The sequence below is a fragment of the Tetrao urogallus genome, assembly GCF_951394365.1.
Source record: "Tetrao urogallus genome assembly, chromosome: 13".
NCBI lineage: Eukaryota > Metazoa > Chordata > Aves > Galliformes > Phasianidae > Tetrao > Tetrao urogallus.
The window spans coordinates 16,136,520-16,153,960 of NC_136826.1; the positions used below are offsets into that span (position 1 = coordinate 16,136,520).

At 44.5% G+C, this 17,441-nt stretch overlaps 1 protein-coding gene across 1 annotated transcript; it reads right to left on the reverse strand.

Annotated features, from left to right (window-relative positions):
• Positions 1-3,232: 3,232 nt before the first annotated feature.
• On the reverse strand, positions 3,233-16,655 carry SLC6A14 (solute carrier family 6 member 14; the record flags this gene model as incomplete). The annotated part of the gene is made up of 14 exons (XM_079541972.1): positions 3,233-3,382; positions 3,993-4,160; positions 5,337-5,446; positions 5,690-5,789; positions 6,993-7,111; positions 7,206-7,331; positions 7,413-7,641; positions 8,646-8,786; positions 10,537-10,669; positions 11,360-11,495; positions 12,356-12,517; positions 14,030-14,161; positions 15,817-15,985; positions 16,608-16,655. The coding sequence occupies 14 exons, from the start codon at positions 16,653-16,655 to the stop codon at positions 3,233-3,235; spliced, it is 1,923 nt and encodes a 640-aa protein (XP_079398098.1).
• Between the last annotated feature and the right edge of the window lie 786 nt (positions 16,656-17,441).

Below are 17,441 nucleotides of genomic sequence, written 5' to 3' on the forward strand. Positions count from 1 at the left end.
AGCCCATCCAGCCTGACCTTGAGTGTCTGCAGCAACGGAGTACAAACACCTCTCTGGGCAACCTGCGTGTTCACCATTCTTGGAAAAAACTTCCTTAGATCCAGCCTAAATCTCCCCTCTGTTACTTTGAAACCATTTCCTCTTGTCACAACAGACCCTGCTGCGGAGTCTGTTCTCTTCTTTCTCACAGCCCCTCTAGATACTGAAAGGCTGCTCTCAGCTTTCCCCTCAGCCTTCTCCAAAGAGAATCCACCTTGCAGCCCTAAGTGCAAAGGGTAAAATGCTGACTTACCCCTTGCACATTTGGGAGCAGGGGGCACAAAGCTCCACTGTAGGATGGAGAAGGTCTATTTATGGGGACAACCTGTCTGCTGGGGTGACCGTGGTCAACTTCTGTCATACTGCAGCTGCCTTACCAACATAAACACTTCACTGAGACCATGCAGATCTCAGAGCACCGAGCATCTTTTTTTCCACCCAGCTGAAACGTAAAAGGTAATAACACAACTAAAACTAGGAAAAAGAGGGAAAGGGAAAGAAGAGAAGGCAAGAAAGACCTTTTGATACTACTGGCCGGATTCAAAGCTCAGCCACCGCCCAGCAGCCACCAGCAGGGCAGGAACGAGTGCCAAATGACTCAGCTTTAGGAGCAGCGCTGCGCCCGCAGCACGAAGCCACGCTGCTCCCTGCTGGTCAGAGCAGCACCGGCAGCACTGAGACTTTCGTAACTTGAATACAAGCCCGTAGACCGCCTTCCCAATGGAAATAACTGAGGGGATTTATATTTGCTCTCCTGTGCTGGGCCCCTAACTAATTGCCTTGCGTACATCTACAAACGCCACTTGGAATTCTTCTTTTTAAATGTTTCCATGCTGTAGATGTGGCTTTTCAGGCTTTTTGGAACTGCTCACACATCTGTGTTCTCTTTCTGTCTGAAAACATACTTGTGTTTTGAGGCAGTCCAAAATCGACTTCTTTCCCTGTTCTACTTTTCTCTTTCCAAGAGTTTTCCTCTCTTTTTATTTTGATCTAAAGCAGAATCGTTCTCTTTTAACATTTTTCCTTGAAGAAGCACACAAACAAACAGTCATTTAGATCCCTTGCCCAGCACAGAACACCCTCCCATCCCAGACCTTGCAACACAAACAAGCACTGCAATGTTTGGCACCAGCCCTCATCAGAGAGGAAAGCGCTTGGATCTGCTGCCTCTGCACAGAGGCATGTAACCCTCATGGTTACATGTACCCTCCATGTAACCCTCAGGGGCCATCCAACAACCCCAAGGGATGGGCCAGAGCTGGGTTGGTGAAGAATATGAATACCAACACCTAAATACTCTTTAAAACTCCTTGGCAGATGGCAGCACTCAGCATAAAGAGGAGAAAATCAGCTCACCCCAAAAAGACTGCACGCACTGGAAAGATGGGGTATGCAATCACCCAAATCTGGATCTCCAGCCCTTGAGAAGTTGCCTAATGTCACTCTTATGGGAGGTTCCACTGGTAAACATCATGAAGCTGATTCTTAGAAGCACCTATGAGCAGAAGAAGCTTCAGAAGAGTCCCAGCAGGGGCTCCCTGCAGGGCAATAGATGGAAACCAGGTGTTGGCCTTCAGCATCTCTTGTCAAAGCTCTCCTGGAACTCTTTTGGAGCTGGTTTGGCCAACCTGCTTCCACACCACTTCTTGGTTACCTTCTGTATGTTCAGACTAAGCTTTGAAACAGGGCTACTGCATTCAGTCCTACCTATTATAAGAAAAGTCTTTGTCCAGGTTGAACCTTTCCAGTTGAACAGCACCAAACATTGAAGAGGTGGTGATACTTCCCACCCCACCAACTGCTGCCCCCCACCTCCATACAAAAGGCTGAAATCTCACTTTGCAGCTCCAAAGAGCCATTAAAAACAGAAAATTACATTTTATTTGCAATCAAGTGTTGATTTGTCACAAAAAAAATCAGTACAAAACATACAGCGAGGTGTGCGTCTTGGGCAACAAGCCACGATCCACAGTCCTTCAATGTTCAGAAACAGTGACAAAGCCCTGAGAGGAAGGGATGAGAAACCCTGCTGCACTGTTCCTGAGGAACAATTATCACAGTGAGAGAGACATGCCCCAGCACAGAAAATGTATGCTTTCATTCCATAAAGCCTTATTTTGGGTTTTTTTTTAAGAGGGGAATTCAGTCCTATTGTGAGTGAGGTCAGCTCTCCAGCTATCCCATTAGTTCCAAGGTAAAAGCAAAAGTCTGCTCTCCCAAATACATCACAGACTTCCTCACTCTTCAGTATTCTCACACATCAGCAAATGTTGGACTACTGGTATTACAAAGTCAATTCTAACCTTCACCTGGCGGTTCTGCTTCTTTTAGCTCTATCCAAAGACTGATGACACTGTTTGAACCCTTAGAAAGCACTCTGCTTTCCCCTGCAAGGAAAATCCCAGGAGAGAACAAGCCTTGCTGGCTGCATGGAGAGCAGAAATCAAAGGTTGCCACTGGGGGCTGCAGAGCCCAAGGACAGATTATTGGAGATATGGGATTTTTGAATTATAAATGGCTGAATGCTGGGCACAGAGCATGACACAACAAAAGGTGACTTGGTGGGCTCCAAGAGAAATAACGATAGAGCAGGCGTCTTCTCACCGCCTTATTTCCAGTGATGGCAACTTCTTGCCACTCAATATTTAGTTGCATAGACAAAATGAACACACTGTGTAGATCCTGAGCAGCCTCACAGCATTGAGCAAGGTTTTAAGAAAAAGTCTTCATGTTCCCTGAGCTGCAGGGGCCAGGCAACAGCACAGCCCCACACAGCACTGCAGAGGGGACAGTAGAAGGAAGAGCTGCATGCTGCCCACAGCACAGATGTGCATGCAAGTACAGCACCTTTTGGCTTAAATTTCATGTAGCTGGGAAGCACCAGGGTGTGTTTTTATTCTTCTCCACGCCAGTAGGCACAGTCCAGCTGGATACTGGTGGGATGGGACCAAGCATGCCCAGTCCATCAGCCTGGGGAGGCTGCAAAGCCTCCTCCTGCCCTCTCAGACCTGGTTACCTGGGAAGATCTGTTCTTCCCCAAGAATACAACACTACAAATAAATAATGGGGCTTGCTTGCATCTGAAGGCTGAACTTGGAAGGGCAGAAGGTTGATTGTTGTTTTGCATTGTCACTTTCTAACAGTTAAAGAAAACACACATCTATGTTAAAAGTTGATCATCCAAAGAGCCATCTCATTCTCGGAAATACATAAAGCCGGACACAGTAGGAATCTCATGCTCCTTTTCCTTTTTGGGAGTTACAACGTGGCTGTATCTTTCTCCCCGGTGACATTCCAGGTAGGGACCCCAGTTTGCTGTGGGCCTGCAGCAGCTTGCGATGCGCTGAAAAGCAACAGCAAGAGGCAGTTCATATCTCACCTTACTCTGGGCTATTTTTAAAGCTCCATAAAGCTGTAACTCTAAACATGTCCCTAACTCAAGAAACAGCAAACATACCATCTATGTTTTATAAAACATTCTGGACAGATTCAACTATTGAAGTCAAACAGACTGAGAAAACTGTGACCAGCAGGACTCTTCTTGCAAAGCCTGGCAAGAAGAGCAAACACCAGATCTTGTACTTGCTCATTTCAGTGAGGAATACGAGGCAAAATTCCAGAAAAATAAAGACAAATTTTCTGGAAAAAAATGCACGCACACACACACATATATGGTGTTCTAAGTAAGTGGAATAACAACAAAAAAAACAACAACAAAAAATCACTGTTGAATATGTGGGCACACTCCCAGAGAAACAGACTTTATCTTCATACCAGACCACAGTAGGGTATATTTGGCTCTGATATAACTACCAAAGATGTGGTTTGGTGTATAAATCCAGGTGATGGAACCTTGAGATATTCAACATGCTTTTGAGAAAAAGGCACAGGCATTCCTGACGATGCCATGAAAAGCAAAACTAGGGACAATGACCACTGCATTGTATCCTTACCTGAAAAAGGTTTCCTTCTGCTTTAAATATTTTTACAACAGCCACAATGGGAATCCAGATGACACAGAAGATGATCATACACCAGCCAACAGCAGTTCCCCATGTTGGATATGGCACTGAGCCATAAGTGGGAGCTGAAAACGTCACTAACGACCAGACCAAAATTGCCTGTTTAAAAGTATATATGAAGAAATAGATAGGAGAGAAAAGCAGATTTCCAGTTGAAGTCAACTTGGACCATATTTCCAACTTAGTTTAAAAAAACCCAAACAAATGAACAACCCAACCTATCTACACATTCTGCAGTTTCTTCATGCTTTCTGAACATGAGATTTGTTGTACAGGATTCAGTGCTGAGCTATGGTCAAACTGTAAGACCGGCAGACAGAACTCAAAGAGGATGTTGACATGTAAGCCAACATTTTAAACGTACCTACATTTAAACAAAACTAGATTTCTGGGTTCTGTTGAGCCCAGCACTGGAGGACACATGTAACTGAGTGAGCTCAGCATCTTTTCCTGTATATGTTTTATGTGCTCTAATGTTCCTTTACTTACAGGAATGAAAAATAATTAAGATTAAATGGTGGCAGAAGGAAGTTGTTTATAAGGAACATTTTCTTAATTATAATCTGAAGAGAATAAAGACAATGCCTTCTGGCCAAAGAGACCTGTCACTGCCCATGGATTTGGGATATTAAGTTCAGTCATACAACAAAATCCAACCATCTACAGTCACAGCGAGGAACAGAGGAGTAATGCAAACCTGAGAAGTTTATGTATTTTTACAGAACAAAAGAGAAATCTCAGACAGGTGAACATCTGGACATCTGAAGAATAAACCTGTGCAAGAGATCTGTCCAGAAAATGGGATTTCTATCAAACAAGAGGCTAGGTTTATATATATATTCTCTTAGCTTGCAATGATGAGAAGCCAACTGCTAAAATAGACAATCTACTTGGCTCTGTGTTACTCCTTGGAGCGTAGATCCAGTTTGCTGGATCTGAAGGTGTAGCTTGTCCTGGAGAGGATGCTGGAGTCACCATCCCTGGAGGTTTTCATGAAACACAGAGATATAGCACTGAGGGCTATGGTCAGTGGGGATGGAAGTGGGTTGATGGTTGGACTTGGTGATCTTAGTGGTCTTTTCCAACTGTAACAATCCTATAAGTGGCATGTATTGAACAGTATGGATAATGCATAGGATGCTCCACTGTCTCAGCTATAGCTTATCTTTGCCTACAGAGTATGGGCATTCATCCCTGCATATTTACATGGAAACCTATCTGTCACCAAATCAATAAATTCTATCACATTAATATAATCCAGTCAAATGTACTCACCACTAACAGCACAGGAGTAATGAAAAACCAGCACATCCTCCACCACATCCAGAAGAAACAGCTCTTCTTCCCAATCATCATCTCTATGTCTTCAATAAATCTGTTTCCTCCTGTGGAAAAACAATCACACGGTGCGTCGTAAAGCACATATGGACATTGCATGTGCCTATCAAAATGGCAGAAGGAAGGAGGTGGTCAAGGTCAATAACTCCAGTTCTATGATAATTAAACAAAAGGCTTTCACCATTAAGAAGTCATAAATCTTTTACTGCAGAAACAAATGTTTAATGTATGCTCTGTCTGTATAATCAAATCTATAGTCAAAGTGTGGTTTTTCAATGTCAGTAATTTACCATAAATGTAGACGATGCCTATTATCTCCAGGACTGCAGCAAAAAGAATTCCCCATCCAGCACAGAAGTGATCTATTAAGTTCACCCAGTAAATTCCTGCCTGCAGGACAAACAAGAAAGAGGTAAAAACGTACCCAGTGCCCATATCTTTATGTAAATAAAATTCTCTTGTTCAAGCCAGTTTAACTGACCACCAGTCTGAGCTTTTCAAATTCCCATTTCTCCAGGTTAAGCACACATTTGCAAACATTATTTCATTTACACATCTCTATGAAAAATTAGAAGGCAGGTCTGCAGATCTATGGTGTTTTGTCACATTAAAGAGATCCGCATATACGCAAAGTGTATATAGACAGCTGATAGCAAGATTCAAGTTTGGCACTTATAGTATTCATAGTTGTAGCATAGCTATAGTATATATTAGCATCAGCAACACGAGAAAGAAATAAGACTTGCTTCACCATCTTTAATGCTGAGCTACAGGAATGGCTGTGCCAGTTAGCAGCTCTGATAGGCTTGTGCTCTTACACAAGTTTCCCACATTGGTTGAACAAGGCTGTGAATACCTGTATGCAACAGCAGGATCACAGACCAGGGGACAGCTTTATATTTCACATTCTTTCATACCACGTCCTTTGCAAATCCCCCCATCATGTTTCATAACCTATACGCTTTCCTTGACCGTACACTGCTGCCTATTCACCACAGTGATCTTTATATTCTCAGTCCAATTACACATAGGAATCTGTGTTTCTGGATGTAGTCCTGGCAATTAACCTTTAGAACTGTACAAGCAATTGCCTCAAGAAAAAGCACACAGTGTACTGGAAATCCCATGTATTTCTGGAGGAGTAATGATGTGTTAATAGGTTTTTTATGACTTGAACAGAGAATTTCTCAAATGCTGCTGTGTTTGGTAGTTGGTTCTGAACACAAAGGTTCTATCCACGTCTAGCAGCAGTTCCCACAAGGCTGCAGACACGCTGTGTATATATGCTTGAAATTACAGACAGTCTTCTAAACCCAGTAGCAAATAGTCAGGTTGATGGCTCACAGGCTATTTATAGGCCTTTTATTTAAAAACACATCTCAGTTGAGTAACCACACAACACCCTGAAGTACTCCAGCACTTCCCCATGGGAATTTCCTATTTGCACATCCAAGCACACGGACAGCATCGGTGATTTTCTCAGACTCATGCAAATGGAAGCGTTTGGGGAAGCTCTTTTCACATTGCAAAGGGATGTTCTGACCCACTTGCAGAATAACTAAAGCCACTGCCAAAACAAGTATGGCACCTTACCTGAGTAACACAGATAAGACCAAGAAAGAAGAGCAATACACACACGCCCAGGGTTATAGGGATTCTCAACTTTTTCATCATTTTGGGATATATATCTTGTATGGTGGTTGTAAGTGTTTCTGCAAGGGAAAGATAAGTGTGAGTTTTGAAGAGCACAATTTAGAAAGGTACTGTTCATTTGGGAAGCAATCAGTTACTTAAAACCCCACTCACCTATAGTGGCAAACTGGGAGTCAAGGCCCAAAAGCAGAAGCATGAAGAAAAATAAGAAGGACCAAAGAGGGGAAACTGGTAACTTGGAGAGAGCCTCAGGGTAGGCTACAAACGCCAGATCAAATCCTGGAAAGAAGCAGAATGATGGAGGTTACTACTATGTTTTGTTCAAGCTCAGTCACACCAATGGTGCAATGATCAGCCTACCTGAGTCCACGACCTCTGAGACAGGTCTCTTCAACACGAATGCCATATGTCCCAGGACAGAGAAAATTGCAAACCCGGCGAATACACTGGTGAGGCAGTTTGTTACACAAACAAAAATGGCATCCGAGTAGCAGTTGTTGTGGAACTTGTTGTATGAAGACAAAGCAACGAGTCCACCCCATGCCACAGAGAGGGAGTAGAATATCTGAGTGGCTGCGTCCTTCCAAACCTACCAGAACCAAGCACATGCGAGTTATTATTAAAGTTATTATTAAATGCACCATAGCTATTCACATGTACTGTCCATGGAAGCTCCAAGATTTTTCTACATCCAGACTAAATATCTGATTTTATTTCATATGAACTTCAGAATAGGTAGGATGTAGCATGCTGGTGATGCTGCAGTCTCCAGCACAAACAAGGTCCTCTGTGAAATCATAAAGGCAACATCCCAAGTATGTTGCCAAATATTTAGGCTTTACTGGGCCAACTTTGAAGAAGAGATTCAATTCATTTACATACATAGGTTGTCAAGATGTGAGTCTTGTCACAGTGCCAATGAATAAGAAAAACCAAGAGAGGCCTCAGAAATGAGCTTCCATTTGCTCACTAACTTTTGTTCTTCACACCGTGACCCAACCAAATCAAATGATTTCTGTGGGAAACTGTGCCCCTGCTGCATCCCCTCAGTTAATGCCCAATGCTCACCTACGACACCACAAATGAACCATACTGAATATTTGCTTTTGTTCAAGCAGAACTAATGTACTGAACTACAAGGAAAAATCATCCAGGCTTCCTTTGCACAAAGCACCCTTCCCTACCCATCCAATTTCCTGAGGCGATTTGCTGGGCGATGCACAGCCTGGATTTCTCCTTGAAATTCTTACAACCAAAGCAAGAGGGCATCGTGCAAGAGTTTGATCCCACACCAAGGACCATCTCAGCAGGTTTTGCTATGGTGAAACTTTGCCTCTGGAGAACTGCTCAAAGGCAACGTGATGGAATTTGCTGCTGTCCAGTGTGGAAAGGAAGGAACAGATTGAGAGTAGCTAGAACAGGGGCTTGAAGCTCTCATAGAGCTGGGGTTACTGGAGAGCCAGAAACCAGCTGTCTATACAGAACTCAGGGCAGGAAGTGAAGAACTTATGACTGGATAAAAAAATAAATTGTTCTGTAAATGCCAAGCCCATATAACCACAGAAATGCTTCCTGACACCTGACACTTCTCACCTCTGCCTCCATCAACTTGGTGATGTTGGACTGTTTCCCAATGTAATATTCAATGCCATCCAAAGCACCTTCCAGGGTGGCTCCTCGCACCAACAAGATGAGTAGGATGACATATGGGAAGAGTGCAGTAAAATAGACAACCTGCAGAAAGAAGAGCAGGGACACATGTTAGCAGTGATGAGATGCACAGCCTTTCACGCATGAGGAAGGCCAAGGGTCTGGGCTGAGAGCTGCTGGTACAAAGAGCCGACAACCCGGGAAGTGGGACTGGAGGTGAGCACACGTCAAGCACCAATCATCTGGCTTAGCCAGTTCTGGAGCTTCATTCCAGCAGAAGGCTCAAGCCACATATCCACTTTTCAGATAGCTCTCAATCAGTTTCAGAAACCTTTTCTGATATAATTTATTGCTATGGCAAGGCCTGGACTCAACTACCTCAGATGCATCTTACTATGCAATGCTTCTAGCAAACAAGACCTGAAGCTAGCCAAAATTAGGTTATCAGGATGGAAATATCTCCTATTGAGACCAAAAAACAAAACAAAACAGCCCACGCTGGAAACTTTTCTCTTTACTGGGAACAAGGACTTTTCAGCTCTCTCAGACACAAATCCGGCTTGTTTGTCCATACAACTTCTAGCATGGTGGGAACCAGGCCAGCAGCGAGTTTATCATGCAGGCTGTGTTTAACAATACCATTGTTTCCCAGATCTTGGTTTCGGTGTTACGCAGGCAGATAATTGAAAGAACGGTGCTGGTTTCACCAAGCCATAGCCCTGCACCAGATGGAGAGTCTGTTTTTGAAGACCTCTCTCATATTTGCCTGCAGTAGTCAACTCTCTCAACTCTTCATCTCTTCCTTATTCCTGCCCAGCTAGATAGTTCTGATTCTTAACTTTCTCCTCAAGTAGTCTTACCTTCATACAGAAGAGAAGTGACAGAAGAGCCATTTGCGAGGAAGCCAAATAATGCAAGTTTTAGAGGAACAGTGTGGCATTATAAACGATACTGGGAAAGCTCAGATACTCCACTACAAAGTTCTGAGACAAAAAGCAGAATGCTTCAAATAGAGAGGAGAATAGGAGGAGGTATTAGACTGAGCAAAGCAAGGCAGGCAATGCGGAACTTTGGAAAGGCACAGTGAGAGGAATTAAGGAGGAAAAAGAAAATGAGTGCAGAAAGGCTGACAAAGTTCCTTACAACGGATTAAAGGAACAAGTAACAGAGATGCAACACAGGGAATAAGAAAGAGATATGGGAAGGGGATCAACTAAACTGAGAGAAGGGTCTCGGGCAGAGGGAATGAAATACAGCTTGAGTTCTGAAGAGGATCCTCCCTATCCAGCAGAACACAGGCAGGCCTGATAGTTCAGCACAGCCAGAGTCTGAAAATAAGCACCTATGGACCTGGTCCCTGCAGGCAACTCAGAAATCTTGGGTACAAACAAGATTTCACAACCCGGTAGGTACATGTACAACTGTTGGCAAGACTTGACCTTTATTGTCCAAACATCTTAACTGGTCTGTAGGTGCAAATAATTACTGGGTGTTACCACAGCGTATGTGCATGTGCTGTCACATGCACACCTTCATCACCGCCAGCCAGCTGGCTGCCAGCACCCAGCCTGCATCACCTGAGTGACAGCATGGTCTCCAAACACAGGGCAGCCCCGGTGGAGCCAGCAGAGCAGTGCCTTAAGTAACTGCTGAGCAATCAGCACCTTACTCATATTTTATATAACAGTTCTGAAGCCAAGGCGCAGCAGCAGAGCCTAACAGTGGGTCAGCATTGCATCCTGCCTTGCACTGGCCTCCCTCCAGTCCAGGTGACACTGGGATTGCTGCTGGGTAGGATCAGGCCAGAATCTGCCGTCTGCTTTTCCTCACTTACCTTTCCAGAAGATTTTATGCCTTTAAACAAGGCAGCTCCAACGATCATCCAGGACAGGAGCAGGCAGAGGGCCAGGTACCACACGACGTTGCCAGTCTCGTCCAGCCCAGTGGAGCGCTGAAGAGCCACTTTACTGGAAGCACAAAACAGCACAGTGAAAACAGTGACAGAAGCACTTGTTCCTCTACAGTCCCTTCCTGAAGGAAAACGAGCTGCTTCCTATAGGTACTGGCACTGAGGAACACTGTTAGTGGTTGTGGGGGGTGTGTTGATGGTTGGACTAGATGATCTAAGATCTTTTCCAACTGTAATGATTCACTGGTATATTTACAAGATCCCGCAGGCAGCAGCTATAACTGCATGATTGGAGCTGAAAAACTTAAAATGCAGCTGCGTGTTTTGCATTCTTCAGCATCCACCGGCCCTCAGCTCCATGACCGACTCCACAGGTCCCATCATGCCTCCAAGTTAACCATGAGATTCTAACAGCAGAAGAGCCCAGGACAAGAATCAGTTCTCAGGCAGATAGAAACCACACGGCTGAAGAAATGGAGATTTCAAAATAAGTTCTGATTATGATAATAAGTATATTTTACTGCATAAACCCCCCCCCCAAAAGTAGATACCATATACAACAACACCATGTAGTCCCAGCAGAACTCAAGAAAAGGCTTCTTCAGCAGGACTATTTTTCAGCTTGCTACGTATTTGCTCATTTGCTTCCATATAATTTTTAAGGGCCCACAGTCATCAACGAGAACTTAAGTTCCTCCTGCACAAATTTCCATGCTTACTCCCATTGACAAGATTGTTTCTTACTTACTTCCAGTACTGTTCACTAGGAAACTGCACTGGTTTATAGTTGATGGTGCCATTGATACACGTGAGGTTGTTGCTTGTGATGAACGAGTAGTTTGCATGAATGATTTCTCCACCTAACATTGCACTGCAGTCCTTTACTGAAAGAAAAACAGCAGGGAAGAAAAGAGACAATCAACAAGCAGCGATTGAAAAAACAAAGTCAGCCTACAATGGTAAATATGTTTTCTAAACAGTTACAGCTTCAGCTATACACAGCAAATATAACCTACTCTCAGCATTCAAAAGCTCTGTATCAGCATTTACCATAAAATCTGGTGGAAGGTTACTCAAGACAGTATCTTCAGCTGAATTTTGTAGCGCTGTCCCTGTTTTAATAGTGTCAGAGGTTATATGGCAACTTGTTTCCAACTGGGCTAATAACTAATAATTATCACATCAGCTTCACCTTTTGCCTTAAACTACCCTGATAAGAAAGCTGGGGAGATAAGTGTTTGGCAGTACATGCGCTGCCAAACATCAAGAATAATAGCATTGAGATATGTTCTAAACAGTTAATAAAGTATGAAATCAATGCCTTATTGGTGCTCAGCACTGCTGTATCTACAGAAGAGGCAAAGGATAATGAAAGCAGCCCTGATAAAAGCTATAGGAATACTTTTGCTTCCCTTGAGAGAGGCATTTGCTTTGCCATTAGGCCTGGTGAAATAGGAATGCAGTATTTCTTCTGGTACGTGCAATTGCCAGGAACATTAGAGTTTAAAGGCGAGGGGGGAAAAAAAAAAATGAAGTTCACCCCAGGTCTCTGTAGATTTCCCAAGAACCTAAAACTGGTGAAAGAGAAGATGGTAAGCATTATGCTCATGAGTTTAGAATCAAAATCCAGGAATCGTTTCCTCAAGCCATGGCTGCCATCTTGCTCCTGTAATCTCTCCCAGAAAACAGCCCAAAGCACACTTTATCAAGAGTAATATTGAGCCATAGCTGTTCAGCACAGTACCTAGGCGTGTTTTGCTGCAGAACTCATCTGCCCAGGAAAAGCAATCCGACCATGGAAGCACTTTTTGAAATGAGGCAAACAAGTAGTAGAGTGCATAGGCAATGATGACGTTGTAATAGATTGCCACAAACGTTGAGATGATGACCATCGTGACACCCACTCCTACGAAACAGAAAGATGCAGAGTCTTAATTACTCCAAACTCAGGTTGAAAAACTGAAGAGCCTTCAGTTCACTTTTGAAAGGCTTCTCAGGACAAAGACTACTTTTAATAACTGCAAAAAGCTACCAGACAGAAGGAGTACATCCATGAAATGAAGGGTATGATCCAAACTGACCAACCTAGACGTGCTTTTGAAACAAGGTTCAACTTAGACCCATAGAAATAATTGGACTAGTTATCAAGTCTAAGGAAGAAATTCAATAATTTTTTCCTCTCCTAGCTCAGTGGAAAGCTTTGATTTCTTAGTAAAATAGAGGAAACTACACAAGACCTAGCACAGATCATTTTAAAGATACCTTTGTAATTACTAGTTTTGCCAATAAATGAGAAATAGCAGAAAATGACAGAAGTCTGCCATTAATACTGGTATTCTCCTTTGCTAAAATGAACTTTGTTCTGAATTAGAGGAAATCTGCCAAACATCTCCTAATCATTCAGGGAGTATATTTAAATTTATATCTTCACAGACACGCAAAGCGTTTGCTGTGTCTATAGACTTTTTCTTTGAAGATAAACACACTATTCTTCTCTTGAAAGGTTGGTTGTGCTGCTGAGTAAAGACTGGCAAAAGTGCAAGTCAACCAGCCAGTCTGTAATCTCCTTTGTTTTGTAGAAGGTGGTGATTGAAGTACTTACTGTAATCATAAAAGAAAAAAAAAAAAGAAAAGAAAACCCTTCTTTGTTCCTGTATTAATTTCTCAGGTAGATAGAGGACAAACAAGACCAATTACGTAGCCATTTACACCCACATGCACATAATCTGAGTGGATATAAGTGAGTAAAGCACGTGACTGGTTGTTTCCAAACAAATAAGTCTTCGTGTAAAATCCAAACCCCCACATAGGAAGGCAAACTACCACTACAGAATACAACAATCCCTCTTACCATGGAAGGCACTTCACCTTGTGAAGCTGAAGCCTTAACTATTAGATCCATTGGATCAGTTTCCTACCTACTGGAAGTGCAGTGATACCTGATTGACTGCACACCTCAACCAACTCTATATGCCTGCACCAACTCTGGTTGGCCAAATGCAGAATGAGCACATCAACATGGAACTGTCCTGCGAGTTGTTTGGGATTTGTAGTGCAAAGAAAGCGGTAAGGCAAAGTTTGGTTCACAATCTCTTAGGTAGACTGGCAGGTATGCAAGTGGGGTTTTCCCATCACGAAGCAAACGTGGTGATTTACTTCTCTCCAGATAGCTGCAGTTAGCATGAATTACTGATAAAGCCTCACACAGTTAGAAACTTCATGGAAAATCATTACCCACATCTGTTTATCTGTTTGTTAATAAGGAAGACATTTATCTGGGAATGTAATACTAACCCAGTTCCAGTAGGAGCATTGTCCACACATCAAACAGAAAAAGCTTCTTAGTTAATAATTCTATGAGGAAATTGTCAATCTGCATCTGTTCATTAATAAAATGAGGAAATTTAACAGTACCAACCTTGAAACAATGGTAATATTCTCCAGATGGAAATGGGGCCTAGGCTGGCAAACTGCCCAAGGGAGCATTCCATGAAAAATAAAGGCAAGCCAGCTAATGCCAACATCAATGTGTATGGGATTAGGAAAGCACCTGAGCAGAGAACAAGAAAAAAGCAGAAAACAATGAATCTTTCACTATTCACTGCATTTTATACGACCACTTTGCCCCGTCTCAAATACCTGCTGTGGCTTATTTGCTTTTTGCAGAACATAGGCATTTATATGTAAAAGTTGTTTTCTGTAAGACTAATAGTACCTATGAAGAAGAGACTTGGGTTACCAGAATTGATTTACATGGGATTATTCCTCTTATTGAGCTAAAGGGATTTTGCAAAGACTACTGAAGATATCGCTCTCAGAGAACCAGGAACACTGCTCAGCTGTAGGCTTGGTCTGCTTTCTATTTCTTTTAATTTAAGCATGGACAAAAGTATTTCTTCACATCCTTAGCCACAAGTTGCAGCTGCACCGTCAGAGAAGCTACAGGATATCAAAGTATGAAAATTATGTTATATGGTTGGCTGACTCCTATGTCAAACAGGATCCCAGCATGGCTATTGTGTAAGCCCATTTTAGAGCTCACATTAACCTGACATCAATGAGAACCCTGTCCTGTGGAAGGGATTGGCACTTCTTTTGTGCACACATGAAGAACAAGGAAAGAGAGAACACAGCTTTCCTGAACACGACCCGACATCCACATGTGTAACCAGGCAGAAATCCATCCTCCGTGCTGCCTGACTTAAAAGCCACTGAGGACCCAGTTCTACAAGGAACTGCAAATACCTGCTGTAATTTAAGGATGCGAATAGCCCCCTTCAATTAGCTGGGGCAAAGAAGGATACAAGAAGCAACACAATGGTGCTTTAAATGCTAGATCTGCTGCAGCAGATACAAACCACCTAACAGGTAGGCTGATGTCCTGACTTATTTTGTTTTCACAGTTTTGTTCAAGAGCCATAAGGAAGGCAATCTGGCCAATAACTCAAGCCAATAAAACTTCTGTACTAAGAATGCCATCTTGCATTCCACACACAGTTGGATGAACTGTACTGCATATAAGAGTTCAAAATTTGACTCAAAATGATTGTTGGGCACAGTAAATAAGTACACAGAAGTAAGCACACTGCAGATACTAGACATCTGCACTCTTTCTAATTACCAGTGGTTGCTTGGTGGGTAGACAGAGCTCTGGAAGAGCAGCCAGAGAATCTAGAGCCTCCATTTGGCTTTGCCAGTTATTCATTATGTAAGCAGGTAGAGGCTTTCTGCCCCACACTTCTGTAGAATCTGATGGGGATTATTACTGAGGTTGGATAATTATTTCAGCTTAGCTCATTTGTCCGGGCAAAACAAAGACTGAGGGAGGACTCAACTGCACTCTATAAACATATCAAAGCAGTAAACACTGAGGAAACAGAACAGCTATTTAAGCTGTTATCAATGGATATTGGCACATTCATAAAGAGGTGCAAGTGCGTGATGAGGAAGTCAGAAGAGTTCTGCAATACTCAGATGGAAGCCTGCAGTTAAAACTAAATCATATCCCTCTCCTCAGCCAGTACTCAAAAAGCACAGAGATGCTTCTTCCTGCTCTTCCCATTCCTATCAGCGGGCATCATCCCAGTTCTCAGCGAGATGCTCACATCCAGCTTTGACAAAACACATCCAGCCTCAGGACTGGCCTTCATGGCTCTTGGAGATAGCAAGGTGTGCCCACCCAGAACTGCCATTCAATACAGGTACCTCCGCCGTTCTGGTAGGTGAGATATGGAAAACGCCAGACGTTGCCCAGGCCCACGGCGTAGCCCACCATGGAGAGAAGGTAGTCAGCTTTGTTCGACCAGTTGCCACGATCTGAGTTTTCATCATTGTCACTGGCGTGAGCATCTTTTTCATTTGACAGACTGAAGTCCTTGGAAGAGAAGAAGAGGGAAGGCTCAGGATCACCCCAGCGGTAAGCAGGACAGTCGTATCCTCATTTATCTGTCCACAGCATCACCTGAACATCTCTGGGCAGGGCAGTCAGATAGGGTGGGCAGAGCCAGGTGGGGTGACCAGTCCAACTGGTCTTTGACCAGACAGCACGAACCTGTTAGGGTCCTCCCAGGAGCCCAAAGATTCTTCAGAGCCAATTGTATCCTGCTCCTCCTACCAGCTCCTGGGGACAGAATTTCCAGGAACCCCCTGCTCTGCCTCTGTACATGCCCAGATATATCCATACTTGTCTAAGTACTGAGCTCATCCCCTTTTGCCCACCTATTTAGGTCCCCCTGTATTCCTGTATTTACCTGCATCCCATCTGGATAGATGCTTTAATGTCTGCCTAGGTACACCATATCACCTGCCCAGCGCTTCCAGGTAGCCATACCCTATTTACTCAAATGCCCCTATGCCCACCTGAAGCACTTCCATACCCTACCTGCTCAGGTGCATTTGTAACCCGCCTATTTCCCCTCCCAACACACACCAGTCCAAGTGTCCCTACACCTACCCGAGTACCCACACAGCCCACCTGCCCCGTGCCCCATCCCCACCTTCTTCTTCCCGCAGGATAGGAAGCCCGGCAGGCTGAGCATCCCCATAGCCGCCGCTGCCGGAGCCGCTCCGCTCTGCCCGCGCCGCCCGCTGCGGGCCCTTTATCGGAGCCGCCTCCCTCCCGCCGCCCGCCCCCCTGCCAGGAACCGCGGCCCCGGGGCTGCCCCACGCTCCGGGCGGGGCTGCGGGCGATGCGGTCCCTCCCGCCCCCTGGAGCAGCTCGGGCGCCCCGTGGCCGCTCGCCCCAGCCCGTGCCCACTTCCCCTCCGCACGCCCAACCCCTCGCCCACTTCCTCGGGAACACCCGCCCGAGCTGTCCCGGTCCCCTGCCCACTTCCCCTCCTAAGTACCCCCTGCCCTCTCCACGCCCGGACCCGCTTCCCCTCTCACACACATTCTGCTCCTACCTATCCAACTTCAGCCTTCCAGCTTCTCACATACCTGCCAGAACATCTGACCCCACATCACCCCATGCCTCTCCCCGCAGAACCACTGCCTGCCCGCCTCACCTCCGTTCCTGCCGCACGAGCAGTTCCCAGCACACCGGTCTCCCATCACATCCAACACCCATCCCTTCCTTCTGTTCCTTCTCTCCCTTCTTCACGCCAGAGTCTCAGCTCAGGAGATGCATGAAAGCCAAGGGCACAACAGGGGTTAAACTTCGGTTTCTAAACACCTTCCACGCACAGGACACACAAAGACAAGACAGGTCATAAAAGCAAAGCCACCCCCAGAGGAGGAATTTAACAAGCAATGGCTTAATGACAACGATGACTTAACTGAGGACCTCCTGTGCTTCACCAAGTTGAGCAGCCTTCCCCATGTATACCCTA